Source organism: Primulina huaijiensis, chromosome 7 (assembly GCF_012295235.1).
Source record: "Primulina huaijiensis isolate GDHJ02 chromosome 7, ASM1229523v2, whole genome shotgun sequence".
In the NCBI taxonomy this organism is placed as follows: Eukaryota; Viridiplantae; Streptophyta; class Magnoliopsida; order Lamiales; family Gesneriaceae; genus Primulina; species Primulina huaijiensis.
In genome coordinates, this window is record NC_133312.1 from 482922 (window position 1) to 500000 (window position 17079).

Here is a 17079-nt window from a genome sequence, read left to right on the forward strand (position 1 = left end):
CTATCATGATCATAAACATTTTCCTTTCTTTTGTTGAATTCAGATCGTTAATTGTGGCTTTCCTCATCATGACATAAACCTCAAAAGTCGATGGATCCATCTACATGTAACCACAGTACTGGGCGGCGGGGACTCCAGAGACACTCTCACAGGTCAACTGGGCCTTGACCTATCCTCATCGAATAGAAATATGATCGTCGGGGTTCCCTCTAGGGCCTTTTCCCACAAATGGGTTCCCTCGGGGGCCTTTTCCCCTCACGATATTCTCATTCTTACAGTTACCACAAAATCGTTACCACATAACCGTTACCACATATTCGTAATGATTGAAACACGATCGTTGGGCTCCCACTGGGACCATAACCCTTACAATATCTCCAACATTATCGAATTAGTCACAATTACTTCACCTCCTTCAACGTTTAACATTCTCATTACTTTATAAAAATCATGCATAACATCACATTTTTCTTTTGAATCCAAGCATGCAACATGTCTTTAAATGTCGATCTTAAAACATAAAAATCAAATTGACATTTAAAAACCAGTATTTAATCATGAACATTTCATAAACAATTAAAAATAATCATAATATCATAAAAATAACCTTTAGATCACTAAAATACCCTTCCCAAGACCAAAAACGAGCAACCCCAAGTCACCCCTATGCTGGCCGAGAATCCCAATCTGCATGTGTTCTATGTTTGTGCGTCCAGACTGCTACCCGCGAACCCAGACCTTGAACCACTCATCCTCACACCTTCCTAAGACTCTAAAGCTTCGTCCTAACCCATCCCCTGAGCCCTGGACCGAGCCCCTACTCCCTTACCAGTCGCACGAAGTCTTCACAGAATTGTGCAACTTCTCGGGTAGGAGTCCTTACTTGCAAGGACTCCTCCCAGCCCTTCCAAACCGAGTCCTAGCATGGCTAGGACTCTTCCCCTGACTCATGACAGACTCTAGCCGAGCCCTGGCCGCAGCAAAGACCAAGCCAACCCCTCCCTCATGAAACCCGATCACCCTTAACCCCATGACAGCAACGTTTCTCGCATGGTTCTCCTTCCTTTCGACTGTGATGTGGTTTGGGCGTGTGTGTGTGTGCCTCTAACACAGGTGTAAACCACTCTTGATCTTACCTTATGTCATGGCAGCCCCTTAACATGCCTAGAACAAATTTTTGAATCAAACCTCAAGAAGTTAACACATGCAAATGCAATATTTCAAAAATTCTGGAAAAATAATCATGTTCTTCATGCATCCAATAATTAAAACATTAATATGATATGATGGATGAGAAAAGGAGATGTATGGTGTGTCTTTGCGTTTTATACGCACGAAATAACGTTGGCGACGGAGAACGGACAAGAACCTTGGCTTGTTTCCACTTGAACCCTTCGAAAATTCTTTGGATGATATGTATATATTCCGTGTGTGTGTGTGTGTGTGTGAGAGGGGTGGGGAGAGTTTTCAGATTTTTAAAGAGGGTGGCCGATTGTTTGTGGTGTAAAGTGTAGGGTTTTTTTTTAACATATTATATACATAAAATATACTAATTAGTTTACTAACTAGGCCTTAGGCCTATTAAGCCATTAAATTAAGCTCATTAGTCTAATTAGGATTTAAATAAAATATTAACAAAGTTTTTGTTTAAATAAATTTGTGAATTTATTAGCCGGGTTGCCAAAAAGCTCGTATTTTAGTTGAAAAACCAATACCGATAAAATTTACGTCCCGGCGTATAAATTCATCTCAAACCCCTATTTTTCAAAAATATGAATATCCAACTACCATATTTTAAATAATTAAAAATCATTATTCAATAAAAATATTTTACATTTTTCAGCCCTCGATCCCCGTTCCTCGATCGTCACTTGAATATTCCTTAAAAATACAATTTTATGCATGATGATAATAAAATCATATTTAACATGTAAACATGTATGTCATATAATTAAATAGCAACTAAAATCAGTTAATTACTTATTTTTCATATTTCCTAGATTTGCATGTAGTTGGATTATGTCGTTTTAATTTTGGGTCTTACAATCAATATAATAATAACTTTATTTATAAAATCTGAATGATTGAACAATTATTTGATTATATGGGTGGTAATGTTAGTCAATTTTGGAGAGTCTATTGTGGATTGAAATTTTATAAAATGTGATGGTGGTTGGGAGCACATGCATGTTACATGCTTCAATTAAGACTCAACTTAGGTATTTAGATTATTAATTTAATGAAGTTTCTGAGAAGACAGTCTAAAAATTGAAATTTGTAAAACAAAAATGAATCTGGTTCAATAAGAAATTACCAGTGTATTTCTTAATTTCATATATTAAATTTAAATAATTCTGAACGTATTATATCCCTCATTCATAAAATTTCAACTGAGAAAAGTCTGAAAACAAAGAAATTCCTCTCGAATTTCTTCTTTTAATTTAATTAGGAGTTGGGAGTATTACGTAAACCGCATACCCCAAATCAATTGGACCATTACGAATCTCGATCTTAGGACAAACTAATGGATCCGTATATATACCAAATCAATTGGCCCATTAAAAGAATAATGGGCCAGTACGTATAAATAATAAAAACATAATGGGCAAGCACATATACCCGAATAAAAATTGGCCCATTAAAAATCATAGGCCATTAATGTATACCCATTAGCAATAAACAATAAAATGAGCCAATACGTAACCCAATATATCAGCGGCCCATTAAAAATATGGGCCATCATAAATACCCAAATATATCAATTGACCCATTAAAATAAAGAGCCACTACGTATACCATATTATCCAATCATAAGTACTGGCCAATTATTTTTTAATGGGCCAATTCATATATTTGTTGTATATACAGGTCCAGGGCCAATTGATATATTGGATATACGTGCTGGCCCATTGTATATGTACAAGTACTGGTCCATTAGGTTTTTAATGAGCCAACATTCCCCATTAAAATAAATAAATGGTCCAGTACAACCAACAATTTAAATTGACCCATTAAAAAATAATGGGCCATTACTTAGCCATGAAAAACAAATGGGCCAGTGCGTATCCATTAAAAAACTAATGGTCCAGTACGTCTATCCAATATATAATTTGGCACTTAAAAACTAATGGGCCAAAAACTAATCACAACATATAAACTGGCCCATTTCAGTCGTAAACATAAGATATCAATTCGACCCTTAAAAAACTGTATATCCATTAAAAACTAATGGGTTAGAACTAAAATAATTAACGTATCAATAAAAAACTAATGGGCCAGTGTATCGATTAAAAAATAATGGGCCAGTCCGTTTATCCAATATATAAGTTGGCCTATAAAAAATAATGGGCCAATACGTACACCCAATATAAAAAACTGGCCCATTTCAGTGGCAAACATAAGATATAAATTGGCCCATTATAAAAAGAATGGGCTATTGTATAGCCCTTAAAAACTAATGGGTCAGAACTAAAAGAATTAATGAACCAATATGCAATTGGTCCATTAAAAAACTTAATGGCTCATTACGTATATCCAATATATAAGTTTGCTATTAAAAAAATAATGGACCATTATGTATCGTAAAAACTAATGGGTCAGTGTATTCCCAGTAAAAGACGAATGGGCCACTACGTATCCCAATATAAATTAGCTCATTAAAAGAATTAGAGGGCCGGTACGTACACCCAATATATAAATTGGCCCATTAAAAATTAATGGGCCATTAAAAATTCATTCCAATACAATAATTGACCCAGTAAAAATTAATGGGTCTTAATGGGCCGGTACGTATGTCCAATATATCAATTGGCCCATTTCAAAATTTAAGGGACCATTAACATACCTTAAATATCAATTGGCCCATTAAGCGCAAGTAAAATAGGCTCTAGGGTTTCGAGAATCACACAATTGGAAGAGACTTCGGCACCCGCTTCCTACTGATTCTTGGCCGTCTGGTAAGCTGAAATCCTACTGCCTCAACTCACCAGAGCTCAATTTCATTGCTTTTTCCATGTTGCTACTTCTTCTGTGCGTTAATTATTTGATCAATTTATTTTCAAACTTATGATTTTGACAACGAATTTTTCCTTTTTTTTTATCAGTGTCTTTTGCTTGTTTAACATTTCTGTAAGACGTGTACCGTTAGAATCCGGGAAGCTTTTACATTCTGTTTGTGTGTGTGTTTTGTAGCGATTTGAATTTTATAGCGCCAGTGGAATGTTGAACAGTATAAGTATTAGGTCATTGGCCTTCTCGCCTTGCTTGGTTGAATCTAATTGATGTTTACGTATGCCTTAATCTGAGACATTGGCCTTGAGTTTTGAAGCTACATCATTTGCGTTGTGTGTTTGTTGTAAGCAGAGCGAACCCATGGATTTTGTTGGTCCGACTTACTGTATTTTGACTGCGAAAATCGAATTATTTTCTAGAAATTACTTATGACATTATTGTTTTCTTTAATTTGCGTGTTGACCTTGTTTGGTATGATTTAGGCTATTATCTTGACTGTAGATTGTTCTATGTACAGTCTTCTCAGTAAGTTAAGATGGTGAGAGTTAGTGTGCTTAATGATGCCCTCAAGAGCATGTACAATGCGGAGAAGCGGGGGAAGCGACAAGTAATGATAAGGCCTTCGTCTAAAGTCATCATCAAGTTTCTCTTGGTGATGCAGAAGCATGGTATGCTAGCATTTCACTAAACTATTTTTTGTTTGTTTTCCTGATATCGTGCGAGGCATGTCTTAATGCTTTCATCATTTTGATTCGTCACGCAGGATATATTGGGGAGTTTGAGTTTGTAGATGATCACCGGTCCGGTAAAATTGTTGTCGAACTTAATGGAAGGTTGAACAAATGTGGTGTGATCAGCCCTCGTTTTGATATTGGTGTCAAGGATATTGAGGGATGGACTGCAAGGTTGCTTCCTTCCAGACAGGTGAGCCATTAATTTTTTTTATTCATTCTTTAGAAACTATAATTTTTAGACAATGAAAATTATAATCTTTGGATTTGTCTCTGTGTTGATGTATGCGGCTTTCTGTCATTATAGTAGGATGTGTTGCTCTGGAGGTTTAATTTTGTTCATTTACAGTGTCAATATGAAACACCATGATATGTATAAAAGTTTAGTAAGTATTATATTTATTTGTTTTAACTAGTTTGTGGTTATAGATTAATCTTGAGTGTTGATTTCACTTTATGGTTATGTTGTGGGCGTCATAGATTGGTGTTTTATCTGTTGGAGGACTCCAAAAAAAATGAAAAGAGTGATTAAGGATTAATGGCTGAGAGTGAGAGATTCATCTATGGGAATATAATGGTGATGGGTACTTTTTATAGGAAATTTATGTTTGGATTAAAGATTGACTTGAAAGTCTACGGCCCTAAGATTGTCTGACACTAACTATACATTTTATTGATACTTCATTATCTAAAAGACTTCTCGTTTGATTAATGAGTTTGTAGTTAGTGTTCATGATGATCCTTATTCACAGGTGCTAGATCTTAAATCTGTGTTACTTACAGTCATTTGGTTCTGCTCTATCTTTAATATGTGGCTTACCCCAACTTCCATTGTATCTTGCAGTTTGGCTACATTGTATTGACGACATCTGCAGGCATCATGGACCACGAAGAGGCCCGAAGAAAAAATGTCGGTGGCAAGGTTCTTGGCTTCTTTTATTAAGGGCTTAAACGTGTTTTGAGGTTTAGTTACTTTTATGAAGAGATTTTGATGTGATTTTAAACTTGCTTAATTTTGGGATTTTTCTATGTTCGATTATTGATCGTTGCTTCAATTGCAAGCAGAAATTTTAACATGACTTCTCGATGTTGTGTCAGCTATTTCGAGCAAAATAGTTTGAAAGAATCGTTTTTTTTCCAAGTGTTCTTGGATAATATTTTTATTATTTCATAGCCAATGTCTTTTTGCTTCCAAAATTGCTAGCGAGAACGCATGCATGAAAAACGGGTTTATAAAGCTGCAACAAATTAGAGTAAACTTTCAAATATATTTTGCACCATTTACCAAATAGAATGGCAATTCAATGGTAATGTAGCATAACGTTACATTAAGTGACCTCACCCCCCGTTATTTTCATTTGAAACGACAGCAAAATTTTAACAAAAATTAAATTAAAAACGTCTATATAGGGGTCAAACTGACGTGGTTGAATTTTTATAAGAGGTAAATTAACGGTATAATAATCAAGAACCAAGTAAAAGATGAATCTGAGTTTAATCCCATAACTAATCGTGCGACGATTCAATCACTGAGATAATGTCATGACTAAGAATTCTGGAGAGACGTTTGCAGATACTGATCATTTGTGTGACGATTCAGTCTGGAGGCTTATGTTTTCAGGTTGAAACAGCAGATATACAACACAGATCAAGTGTCCTACTAAGATTTTTCGATTCTTGAATTCAAGCATGATATCAAGCCCTGCAAACGAGTAGAAGAATCGAGGTTTAATGGCGCTGAAGTATCAGTACTACTGTCATTTTTTGTGAGCGAATTTCCATGTCGTCGTTATTACCAATTGGTTGGCGTGTCCTATGAAAAGGTCCAAAGAATACTTAAAAAGATGATTTATATTTACACAATACTCGTCTAGTAGCAAGTCATGGATAAGATGTAGCTTCAGTACCCATATCCACCTCCTGATAGATTTTAGTACATATATGTCAACAATCAACAGTTCAAACCGGAAGTTACATTGAATTTTTCATGGGATTCTTAGATGCTACTGTGTTTCCGTTACATACTCGTTGAGGGACATCAATGCATCTGTCAGCAACGAGGTTATCTTGGCATGCAATGACAGAACCGAGGTGTAATGATCAATACCTGCACCATGACTATGAGTTATATATGTGGGAGTTTGGAGGAGCAGATAAGTGGCAACTTACAGGAAAGGTTGATAACATGGTCATGGAAGCTATTTTTGGTTTCTCTCCTGTCTATGAACCAAGTTGTTGGTTACATTGTTTCGACCAAGAAGATCGATATGACAATACGAACAAACCAAATGGAGCCACATTGTATTTCCACTAGAAAATATTGTTATATGATCTGCCTAAGATACTACCTCTCGCTCGCAAAATGTCGGATTTTAGGAGGGCATATTGTTTTTAGCTTTTTACGCGTTTTTGGCGCTAAGTTTCAATATTTGCTTCTAATCATTTCAAATTTTATATACTTTGGGTGTTTACAATTGGGCATAATGATGATGATGATGCTATCTCGCTCTCCCAGTGGCACAAAATTTAGTAAAAGGAATAGCTAGAAATAAATCAGTTTCAAGATTTCTCTACACTCAAAAGATAGCTAAGCTAACAGCTTCTTCAATTTTTAGTAGTGTCGTGTTACCTTGAGATCTTCGGCTATTCTTTGACTCGTCAGCATAGCAAATATTCATCTGTTCAATCCTCGTCAGTTCTACTTATTTCATACAACTTTATCAGGGATACAGACATGCAGTTCTTTGCGTGTTCCGGAATGTCATGAGCTAATTTCATCTCATAAACATAAGGAATCCTGTAGATATAACTCAAGCCGAATAATCGGGAAAAGGAGTATAACGAATAAAAAACAAGCTAAATTCCAGTTGAACCGCTGATTCAATTCAAAATAATAAGTTCACAAGTCATAAAGAGCAGGTCAGAGCCAATGGTTCCCCAAATTTCCATCGGACAACACTATTAAGAAACATGAAGACAATATGTGAATGAATTCATCAACATGAGATAACACCTTTGATTCAATATTAGGCCATAAAGTAAAGTATGGGCCAAGGGAAAAAAAAAAGTTCCCTTGTTAAAGCTTTCGAATCAGAGAAAAATGATAACAGCAGACTTGAATACACAATTCCAAACTGAAATCCAAAGCAAAACTACACCCGGGAAATCAAGAATCCAAACAAAATAATTCCCTATTTCAGACTCTGGCATATTGTCCCCTCGGACTATCCACAACAGCAAGCAACGACCCATATGGCGAATCCTCCAAAGAATCCTCAGGCGCTTTCAATATAGCGTGAATAAAAATCACCAAAGCCCCAATTATCAAAGAAAGGAACAGACTTAACCAAGCTTTAGTCCAGAACAAAGCACCCAATGTCAGTACGGCAAGAAAACCCACAACTATTTTTTGGTCAATGTCGTATCCAAGAAGAGTTAAAGGCTCGTCGCGAAAGATAACCAAGTATGTCCAGGCGGCAAAGATGCAAAGGAAGAGAATCAGGTTGAGGGGGTGGGTGATGAGGGCCAGGAGGAAGATGACGAGAGTGAGGAGAGCGTAGTTCGGAAGGAAGATACGGAGATTTTGAGTGAGGCGATAGGAGGATTCGGAGAGGGAGATGGGGATGCTGAGAGAAGATGGGTCTAGGAATTGTCCCCATGGGCGTAACCCGGCGGCAGAGGTGGTGGCGCCAGGCGGGGATGACATTTAGAATTCTTGGAAATTTCGTTCGTAAAATCTGGGGAGAGCACGGTGACAGTGGAATGCGAATAATAAATAAATTAAATAGAATATGAGAAAATTTTGATTGAAACTGTAATTTGATCCGTGCGTCACATTTCATTCGGGTCCCAATAATTGTACATAAATTTGGACTTTTTTTTAATTGCCAATTTTTTTTAACACTGGGCTTCAACTTAAAACACCTGACAAGACTTTTGGAGTGTTTCTAAAAATATGTTTCAAATTATGTAAGGATATCATATATAAAACTACTGACCATATCACAACCACCATGATAATGAGATAGTTCCTGAAGTAACTATAAATAATAAACTGTTGAATTAGAAATAATGACCTCCTAATAATTAGCTTAAGTTTCATAGATTATCAGATCACATATATTTTCTGACGAAATCAAATTCCATAGTATTCTTCCATGGATTTGATAAATTTCACTTTTTGTTGAGAGCTGACACACTCTCGTGTCCCCAGATTAAAAATGAACCGGCTCAATCTTTCTTCAATGATTTAATTTCAGATACCCCCAATTCCATAGATAAATGGAAAAATACCTCTCATTATAAAAAGTGAGAATGTGGTATTTCTAACTCACTCCCTCACCCACTTTACAGAGGCGACAAAGAAACAACACTTGTAAACCCCTGCAGTAAAGTAGTATCAAAACTTATCATAGTAATAAAAGGAAAGGATAGAAAATGTACAGGGCCAGCACAAGAAACAACACCACAATTTGCATTGGTTCACTTGTTTCATCATATTCAGGATTCTCCATACTGCTTCTCCATGATGATGCACCCAAGCTTTGTGTACAGAACTTGCTGTTCCTCGAACGTAAGGTTCATCAATATCTACGCCAAATCGAAAACATTTCTCATAATCATAATGCATGAATTATTAGATCACATGATGAATGGTTGCTGATATTTTTACCTGATCCATGATCATCTCAATTGATAGACTTTGAGGCACAACAAATGAGTGGAGATAAATATATGCAAAGACAGCCATCACCATCTGCACGTAGGAGGTTAGTATTAACCACAGAACAAACAAAATTTGGTAAAATGCTACGAATCAGTGAATTACGGGCCAGAAGAGAGTAAAATGTTGAACCATTTCTCATTTAATAGCACCACTGTCCGACATCGGTTTATGAGAAGAAATTGAAAATGTTACACAATGAGTTCTACTAACTTAAGCTAATTATTGTTATGAAGCAGGAAAGAATGCACCAGTGGATGCTAGCAGAGTCTAAATCTCGCTTGCATGGGCACATGGAATCAAGGTGCGGTGTGATAGGACCAACGTCGTTAGTTTCTGACAAAGCAATACAATGACATGGCAAGAAGCCAAGAAGTGATAAAAAACGCAGCGCTACAAATCCTAGTTCTGTAAAGAGGTACCCTATCAAGGAAAAGGTGAACAAAAAGTTACCATCTTCCTAAGTTACAGGGCATTAAGAACTTTCCAGCCCATCATAAGAGATCAGAATGAAACATTTTTACATCTGAAGGCAAAGATACATCTAAAGGCAAAGAAACAGATGTATATGACTGGACTGGCTTTTAATTGTTACTATAATCATTTTGTCCCCTCCAATCGCGTAAGATGGTCAAAATAATTAAATGAATACATGAACACATAAAAGTTCCAGGCCAGGTAGAATGTGCACATGCATGACCAAGTGTGCGTAAAATCTGGTAGAAGACTTCCTATAAATTTTAGAAAAGGATGGATAAGGTTTCCAAGGGTGAATACGTGACATAAAAAAGATAGGGAAATGGATCAAACTTAAGCTCTGATACATTCCCCTTGGTACAAGGGAAAATAAAGTACCAATGCAACAGTAAAAGCAAGCCTACATAGTGGTGATGCATACTTGTGTAAAGCAACCGTCAGTTTTTGTGATAATATCAGTAATTTGTCTTATGCTTACCTGGCAATCCATCCTATCTGTGATCCCACCATGGCCAGGAATGCTATCACCAAAATCCTGTGACGGAGAAAATATATATATAAAGATCGGGTACATTACAAATTTTAGCATTTAGAAAAGGAATGTTCCACATTTATCAAACCTTGATCTTGAAAGCCCTTTTAAAGCCACTGGCAAAAAATCCACCAAATGGTGCTATAATCGACGCAAAAAGACCGAGACAAAGTGCATGCCACTGTACAGGAAAAATTGAAATCTCTCTCCAAGGAAACTGGAAATAATTGACGTGTGTAGCAGCTCATTAGTATCATATTCACCTTTCACATCTAAAATTGGAAGGATAGAACATAAAATAAAAACAAAATGGTAAAAGATAGCTAACTGATTCAATTAAAGGACACTGGCAGCCAGCAATTTACAAGAAGTTTGACATGAGCCATTGTTAACTGCAAGAGGGACGATTTCTCCCAGGTCACTAGATTTATACCAAAATCAGACATAAACTTACCCATTCAGGAAACCACTCCGGGATAGTAAAATCTTCAGGTGTAAACAATGAACCTGGATCGCAATGAAGCCAGCCAGTTGATAAATCCTACACCATTCAGTCAATACAAAGTTTAAACTTCTAGAAAACTGATGAGTAAAGTTTGAAAATACAGAAGATCGGATGTAAGCCAGAAACAACCTTTCTAGGGCACGTCAACCACTGAAAGCGGCCCAATAAGTTTGCAAGCTGAAAATAATTTCAAATTTAACTAAATTTATAACCACGAAATTTTAAAATGACAGGCCAAGATTGACCCATGTAGCAAAATACTCCATAAAAGCTCCATCACTATATCAAAGATTTTCCATAATCTCAATTGTCTCCAAATAACTGGATGATTTCCTACCACAAAAGCAGAGATCATGGTGGTAATAGATGCCCCAATGAAGCCCTCCCACGTTTTCTTCGGTGATAACTTGATCAAAGGAGTTCTCCCGAAGAAGAACCCACAAAAGTAAGCACCGATATCGTTGATAACAATAAGGGATGCTGGAAGAAGGAACCTGCATTGATGCCAATTGTGTTGGAAATTTTTTATAGAAGTTAATTTAATCAGCAAAATTGTGTCTGTTAATTAGTATAGGGTATTTATAAGGCTCGGAATCCAAGTATCTGAGCTACAAAAATATTGAAGTCCTCAAGACGTAAAAGATCAAGCATACAAAAATGAGTGTGTACTAAACGGTCATAAAACAAGACGTTTCTAAAAAGATTCTGTTAACCGAGCGAGACAACTGAAATATAGTAAAGTACATAATACATGATCTGGCTGAAATCGATCGGAGTCATTATAACAACACAAATCATTATGTCTAATGAGAGAAAACTGAAAACCATCGACCAGTAATTATCATCCATGGAGTTCAACTGTAAACAAGATTATATGAAAACTGAAGTTGTGTTACCAGAAAATTCCTTCAAAAATATTTGCCACTGTAAAAGCCGACTGAGTGAAAACCACAATCAAAATCATGTGTGTCCAAGCATATTGGCCAAATTGATACTTGTACATCTTTTTCTTTAGAGTGAGAATGAACCACATGAAACCTGACGTCACAAAAGAAAAAAAAATTTAGTTTCATATTGACAGCTAAAAGCAGTCTGTCGTCACGGCTGAAATGACACATGTTATGAATATAATTACAAAAAAAAAAAAATCAATTTGATGGGCACACAAGCAAAATATAACATATTAGAAGAATAAACTAAAAATTAGTATCAGATCATACAACAGTAGAGTGCAAGGTCAAGTTTATACCAACCAGCAATATACAAAAAATAGCAGGTGACCATATGATACTTAATAAATCTGCTGACGAGCTTATACAAAACTTTGTCTGTAGTAACAGTATTCACAAGCCTTTGACTCAGAATCCGGCCATAAAAATATAGCATTGCAGTGAAGAAGAAGTACCTGAAAACAGAGGAACGTTAAACATTAGGAAAATCCATAATATAAATGCAGAAAATCTTTGTTAATTACAAAATAAATGTCAGTCCACGAGGAAAATAAAAGTAAGGCAGCACAACAAAAATAAAGATACTGATTTAGCAAGTGATGAAAGTGGAGCCAAACACATTAAGAGAATTTGAGGTAATTAAAACATGGGCACTAATAAGGTGCCTGGACTGGAATGGAAAAAACATACAGCAAAACCTTCAGGATTTTCATTCTCTGATAAAAAGCTTACAGAAAATTAAATGTGGAGAATCCTTCTTGAAGCAATAAATTTAAGAAAAACTACCAAAATGGTGTCAATAACTCCAAGTTATGGAGACATTAACTTGCACGGTTTTAACAATGAAATGATATCCTGAGGAAGGAAGAAGATCTTGAAGACAAACAGATCTGGAACAACCCACCAATTTAAGAGCCTGAAACCAGGAAGGCGTCTGTCTTCATGTGCTCTTCTAAGTAAATGGAACAGCTCCTTTGCCATAAATATTTGTATAACCACGACCATGGCCCAGATATAAAGGTGGCCCATATATATCACAAAGACAAATCCTCCAATCATCCACACAGAAGAGTATGTGCGGATTAACATCGACTTGTACTTGTTATTATCATTAACAAGTAAATGGCTTCCATTTTCTTTATCAACTTCTGAAGGGACCTGGAATTTTAGAAAGGAGAAGACAAAGAAATAAGAATTTTGAAATTTATAAGTTTCAAATACAGGTAATCTTATCAGATTCAGCAAGAGGATAAAATAAAACAAACAACTCTCTCACAAGATCTATTTAACATAATTCAGCACGGTGCAAAAAACTGATTCCCAAAAAGATCACCAACCTCATTTAAACCTCTTCGCCGACGCCTTGCCGTAGACATGCCAGTTGTTGAGGGGCCACCAGAACCAGAATCCTTTTGCATCTTCTCTCTAAGATTTGAACGCCACTAAAAATTCACATAAATATATTGATCCTGATGAACCATATGAGAAATCAAAACCAACCACCACAAAATTTAGCCCCACTTGAACTTTGAGCAGCTGCAATAAAAATAACCAAAGTCATGTGAGAAAATGGTCCTCACCCTTATTTATCTCACCTTAAACACTTGAATTCGAAGATTAACATAAAAAAAATAAGGAAGATCGGCAAACAATCGCAAATATGAACTTCTAGTGACATTTATTCTGATGTTCATTTTCATAATTTTTCTTCACTTCTTAATTCTTAACTACTATCATATTCAGGCAACCATAAAATCAAACAAATACTGAATATTAAGTTTAGGAACAAAAACAAAAACTACAGGAGAAGCTCCAAAAAAAAAGTCATAAACTTCAAAACATATTCTTAGCAATACATAGAACATCAACGCTAACAAAAACAAAAACAAAATGAAATATGATATAACTATCATATTGCCTATCAACTCTTCAAGTACCAAAAAATAATAATGGTAATAAAAGATTTTCTTAAAAACAATACTAACGAAACACATATTCACACAAACATGATTCAAATACGGCATACACATAAAATTAATTTCTTTACAGCAATCGTGTAGCAATTAAGAATTAATAACAGCTGAAAATTGCATCTTGGTAAGAAAAATTCAAAGTTGAACCAAATCCACAATAAAGAAACAACAATTCACCATACCAGTGACAAAGAATTCACCAGAGGCCAATAGGAATCGAGGAGCATGCATTATATGTAAAAAAAAACTTACGACAAAACCAACCGAGAACTAAGATACTCCAATATTAAGGCGACATGCGTCAATGATAGATTAAAAGAGCGAGAGAGATCTGGCCTTTTGCTCAGTGTAGCGTGTTGGGATTCGAAGTTCGCTTTGGTTCGATTTTTAAAAAAATTTGAGGTCAAAAGGGTATCGGGGATTATTACAATTTAATTTCTCCCGATTCAGTCCAAAGAAAATATTGGGGTTAAACTGTTAAAAGTGATGGGCTAATTAAAATTTTAATTTTCTTTTTGGCACAATTTAGATGTGTAGAGTATTATTGGAACCAATCATATTAGTTTTAATTGTCAGACAAACTCATTTATTATCACTCTTAAACCATAATCAATAAAATAAAATCAGAAAAAAAAAACCACTTCATTGTATATTTTTGCCCAAATATAAAAAATTAAAAAAAGTAAAACAGGATAACGGTTATTATTAGGACATCATACTTAATATAATAATATAGATATTAATATGAAAACTGATAAATAGGATGGTTGGGAACACCTTTATAGCTGGAGAATCTAAGGTAGAAAAGGTCAAGGGCGTAAAGTGGAAAAAGACAGCGGAGACCGAGAGTGAGCATCTTAGCTTTTTCAATCTACAAATAGAATAATTGGATGAAGCTTGTTTGAAACTTTATATTCTGAATCTCAATTAAATTAGAAGTTATCAATTTCAGCAGACAAACGCGAGAAATTAAAGAGTTCAACCTTCAGAATAAACAATGTTAACCAGAACACATTTAATGGCAACCACGAGCGGCGGAACCAAGACTTGGGGGGGTGGGAAGGATCAAAATGAATCCAGTGTTGTGCACAATGGAGGATCCGGGTAGCGATATGTGTTCTGTGAATAATTTTTTGCACTCACATGTACAAAATTTATCAAAAGAAACAAAAAAAACTGCTCGCCTAGTAGGTGTATGGAAGAGATGTGACATCCTAAGAAATGGGTCTGGGATAATGACCATACAAGCTAACAACAGCACCACCTTTTTCAAGCTTGATCGACTTCTCATTTCTGAACAAAGGATTATCCCCAGGGATGTACTCGAAACCACCCATTTTTTGGTGAAACGTCTAAACTTTTTTGGTCAGCCTGTTGGGAAATTACACCCCCGAAGCGATGCCAACTACGATGATAATAGTACCCTAAAAATTGCGGAATAAAATAACCAACAAGAACACAAAGATTTACGTGGTTCACCCAATATTGGCTACGTCCACGGAGCACTGCAACTTTTATAACAGGAGAAATATTACAACAAGTGTATACACCAATACACTCAATATTTCTCACACTCCCAACCCGAGTATACCGAGAAAATAATTTCTCTAACTCACACAAGAGAATTCCCGCACTCAAGAAAAAAATACACTCTTTTTTTCTATGCACTCTCTATTTATCAAAGCTAAAAAGCTTTTGATTTTGGGATACAATAACTGAAGGAATTGAGCTCTATTTATAACTAATTCCCTCGTCCAATTTTAATAAAAAAACGATGTGGGAAAAGATTTTATTATTATTTTATTTAATGTGGGTCCCACCACATTAAATAAAATCTTACCTAACAATTCTCCCACTTGAAGACTTGATTTCAATTATGTCTTCACACCATCAGTGCAGCAGCTCATACCTCCTTTGTTAGTCTAGGAGACCAACTGAAGTCAAACACAACTTCAGTTTTTCAATGATAGCAGCCTTCGTGAGCATATCAGCTGGATTCTTGCTTCCAGGAATCTTCTCAAGCTTCAAGACTTCATTCACCTGATCTCTAAGGATCCCCATTCCAAGGATTTGCTTTGCAGCACCCAAATCCTTCAAAGCAAATTCCTTTGATAACTCTTTCTCGAGTTTATCAATCTGCTCCAGACAAGCTCCTGCTATCAACATATCATCTACATATATCAGTAGTATGATATAATAACCATCAAGCTTCACATAACAACAGTGATCAGCCTGATACCTCAGAAAACCATCATTATTCATTACACCATCAAACTTCTTGTACCACTGTCTTGCTTGTTTGAGACCATACAAGCTCTTCTGAAGTTTGCACACCATTTTCTCTTTCCCTCGTACTTCAAATCCCTGTGATTGATTCATTTCTTCATCTAGGTCACTGTGAAGAAACGCAGTCTTTACATCCAACTGCTCCAGATGTAAATCTTCTTTTACCATCAATCCAAGTACAGTCCTGATAGTAGTTAACTTTACCACCAGAGAGAAAATATCAGTGTAACCAATGACTTCCTTTTCACCTTTTACACCAAGTATTTCTTTGTACCGCTTGCTACCGTCATGTTCTAACCGGTACTCCCACTTGCTATGTAAAACCTTTTTACTTTCAGGAAGTTCTGACAACTCCCACTTGTGATTGGATGACAGTGAATCCATCACATCTTTCATGGCTAACTCCCACTGTTTAAAAGTCTCATAAACATCCGATTTATTTTCACAAAATAAACCCAAAATTTCCTGCTCGAATCGTCAACAGTAGTGCCATAATATCTTGAGTGATCTCCAAGGGATGTCACAGGAGATGGTCCACATATATCAGTATGTGCCAGCTCCAAATCCGCTGATTTCGGTTCTCTAACCTCTTTTGAAAAGCTCACCTTTTTCTGCTTTCCAAAAAATACAGCTTCACACAGCTTGTGTTCAACGATCTTTAATTCCGGTAGCTTTCCGTTTGAAACAAGCATCTTCATTCCCTTCTCACTCGTATCCCCAAGCCTACTATGCCATAGACTTGAATTAGCTCCAGCATCCACAGCCGCTAATTTATTTCTCAAACTGGAAGTCATATAAAGTGTTCCAGTTTTCTTTCCTCGAGCAACAATCATGGCTCCCTTTTTCACTTTCCAGGAACCATCACCAAAGGTCACCTTATGACCTTCGTCG

General features: G+C 36.0%; 3 protein-coding genes across 6 annotated transcripts; 1 reads left to right on the forward strand and 2 right to left on the reverse strand.

Annotated features, from left to right (window-relative positions):
- Positions 1 to 3851: 3851 nt before the first annotated feature.
- Positions 3852 to 5879, forward strand: LOC140981844 (small ribosomal subunit protein uS8z/uS8w). 2 transcript variants are annotated; one of them, XM_073448330.1, is made up of 4 exons: positions 3852 to 3956; positions 4529 to 4679; positions 4775 to 4935; positions 5587 to 5879. In XM_073448330.1, exons 2-4 carry the CDS (start codon positions 4547 to 4549, stop codon positions 5683 to 5685), a joined length of 393 nt encoding a protein of 130 aa, XP_073304431.1. In that variant the 5' UTR covers positions 3852 to 3956; positions 4529 to 4546; the 3' UTR covers positions 5686 to 5879. The 2 variants fall into 2 exon arrangements, with proteins under 2 accessions (XP_073304431.1, XP_073304432.1); XM_073448331.1 differs by lacking the exon at positions 3852 to 3956 and having other exon boundaries at positions 4513 to 4679.
- A 1706-nt stretch (positions 5880 to 7585) lies between these two features.
- Positions 7586 to 8833, reverse strand: LOC140981843 (PRA1 family protein D-like). Its single transcript, XM_073448329.1, has one exon. The coding sequence runs from the start codon at positions 8446 to 8448 to the stop codon at positions 7939 to 7941; it is 510 nt and encodes a 169-aa protein (XP_073304430.1). The 5' UTR covers positions 8449 to 8833; the 3' UTR covers positions 7586 to 7938.
- A 187-nt stretch (positions 8834 to 9020) lies between these two features.
- Positions 9021 to 14362, reverse strand: LOC140981842 (phosphatidate cytidylyltransferase 1-like). 3 transcript variants are annotated; one of them, XM_073448326.1, is made up of 12 exons: positions 14167 to 14362; positions 13267 to 13465; positions 12834 to 13087; positions 12233 to 12384; positions 11876 to 12017; positions 11317 to 11473; positions 11109 to 11156; positions 10929 to 11015; positions 10563 to 10691; positions 10421 to 10477; positions 9415 to 9498; positions 9021 to 9332 (listed from the first exon to the last, which is right to left on the reverse strand). In XM_073448326.1, the coding sequence occupies exons 2-12, from the start codon at positions 13345 to 13347 to the stop codon at positions 9243 to 9245; spliced, it is 1281 nt and encodes a 426-aa protein (XP_073304427.1). In that variant the 5' UTR covers positions 13348 to 13465; positions 14167 to 14362; the 3' UTR covers positions 9021 to 9242. The 3 variants fall into 3 exon arrangements, with proteins under 3 accessions (XP_073304427.1, XP_073304428.1, XP_073304429.1); XM_073448327.1 differs by having other exon boundaries at positions 14155 to 14362; XM_073448328.1 differs by having other exon boundaries at positions 14085 to 14362.
- Between the last annotated feature and the right edge of the window lie 2717 nt (positions 14363 to 17079).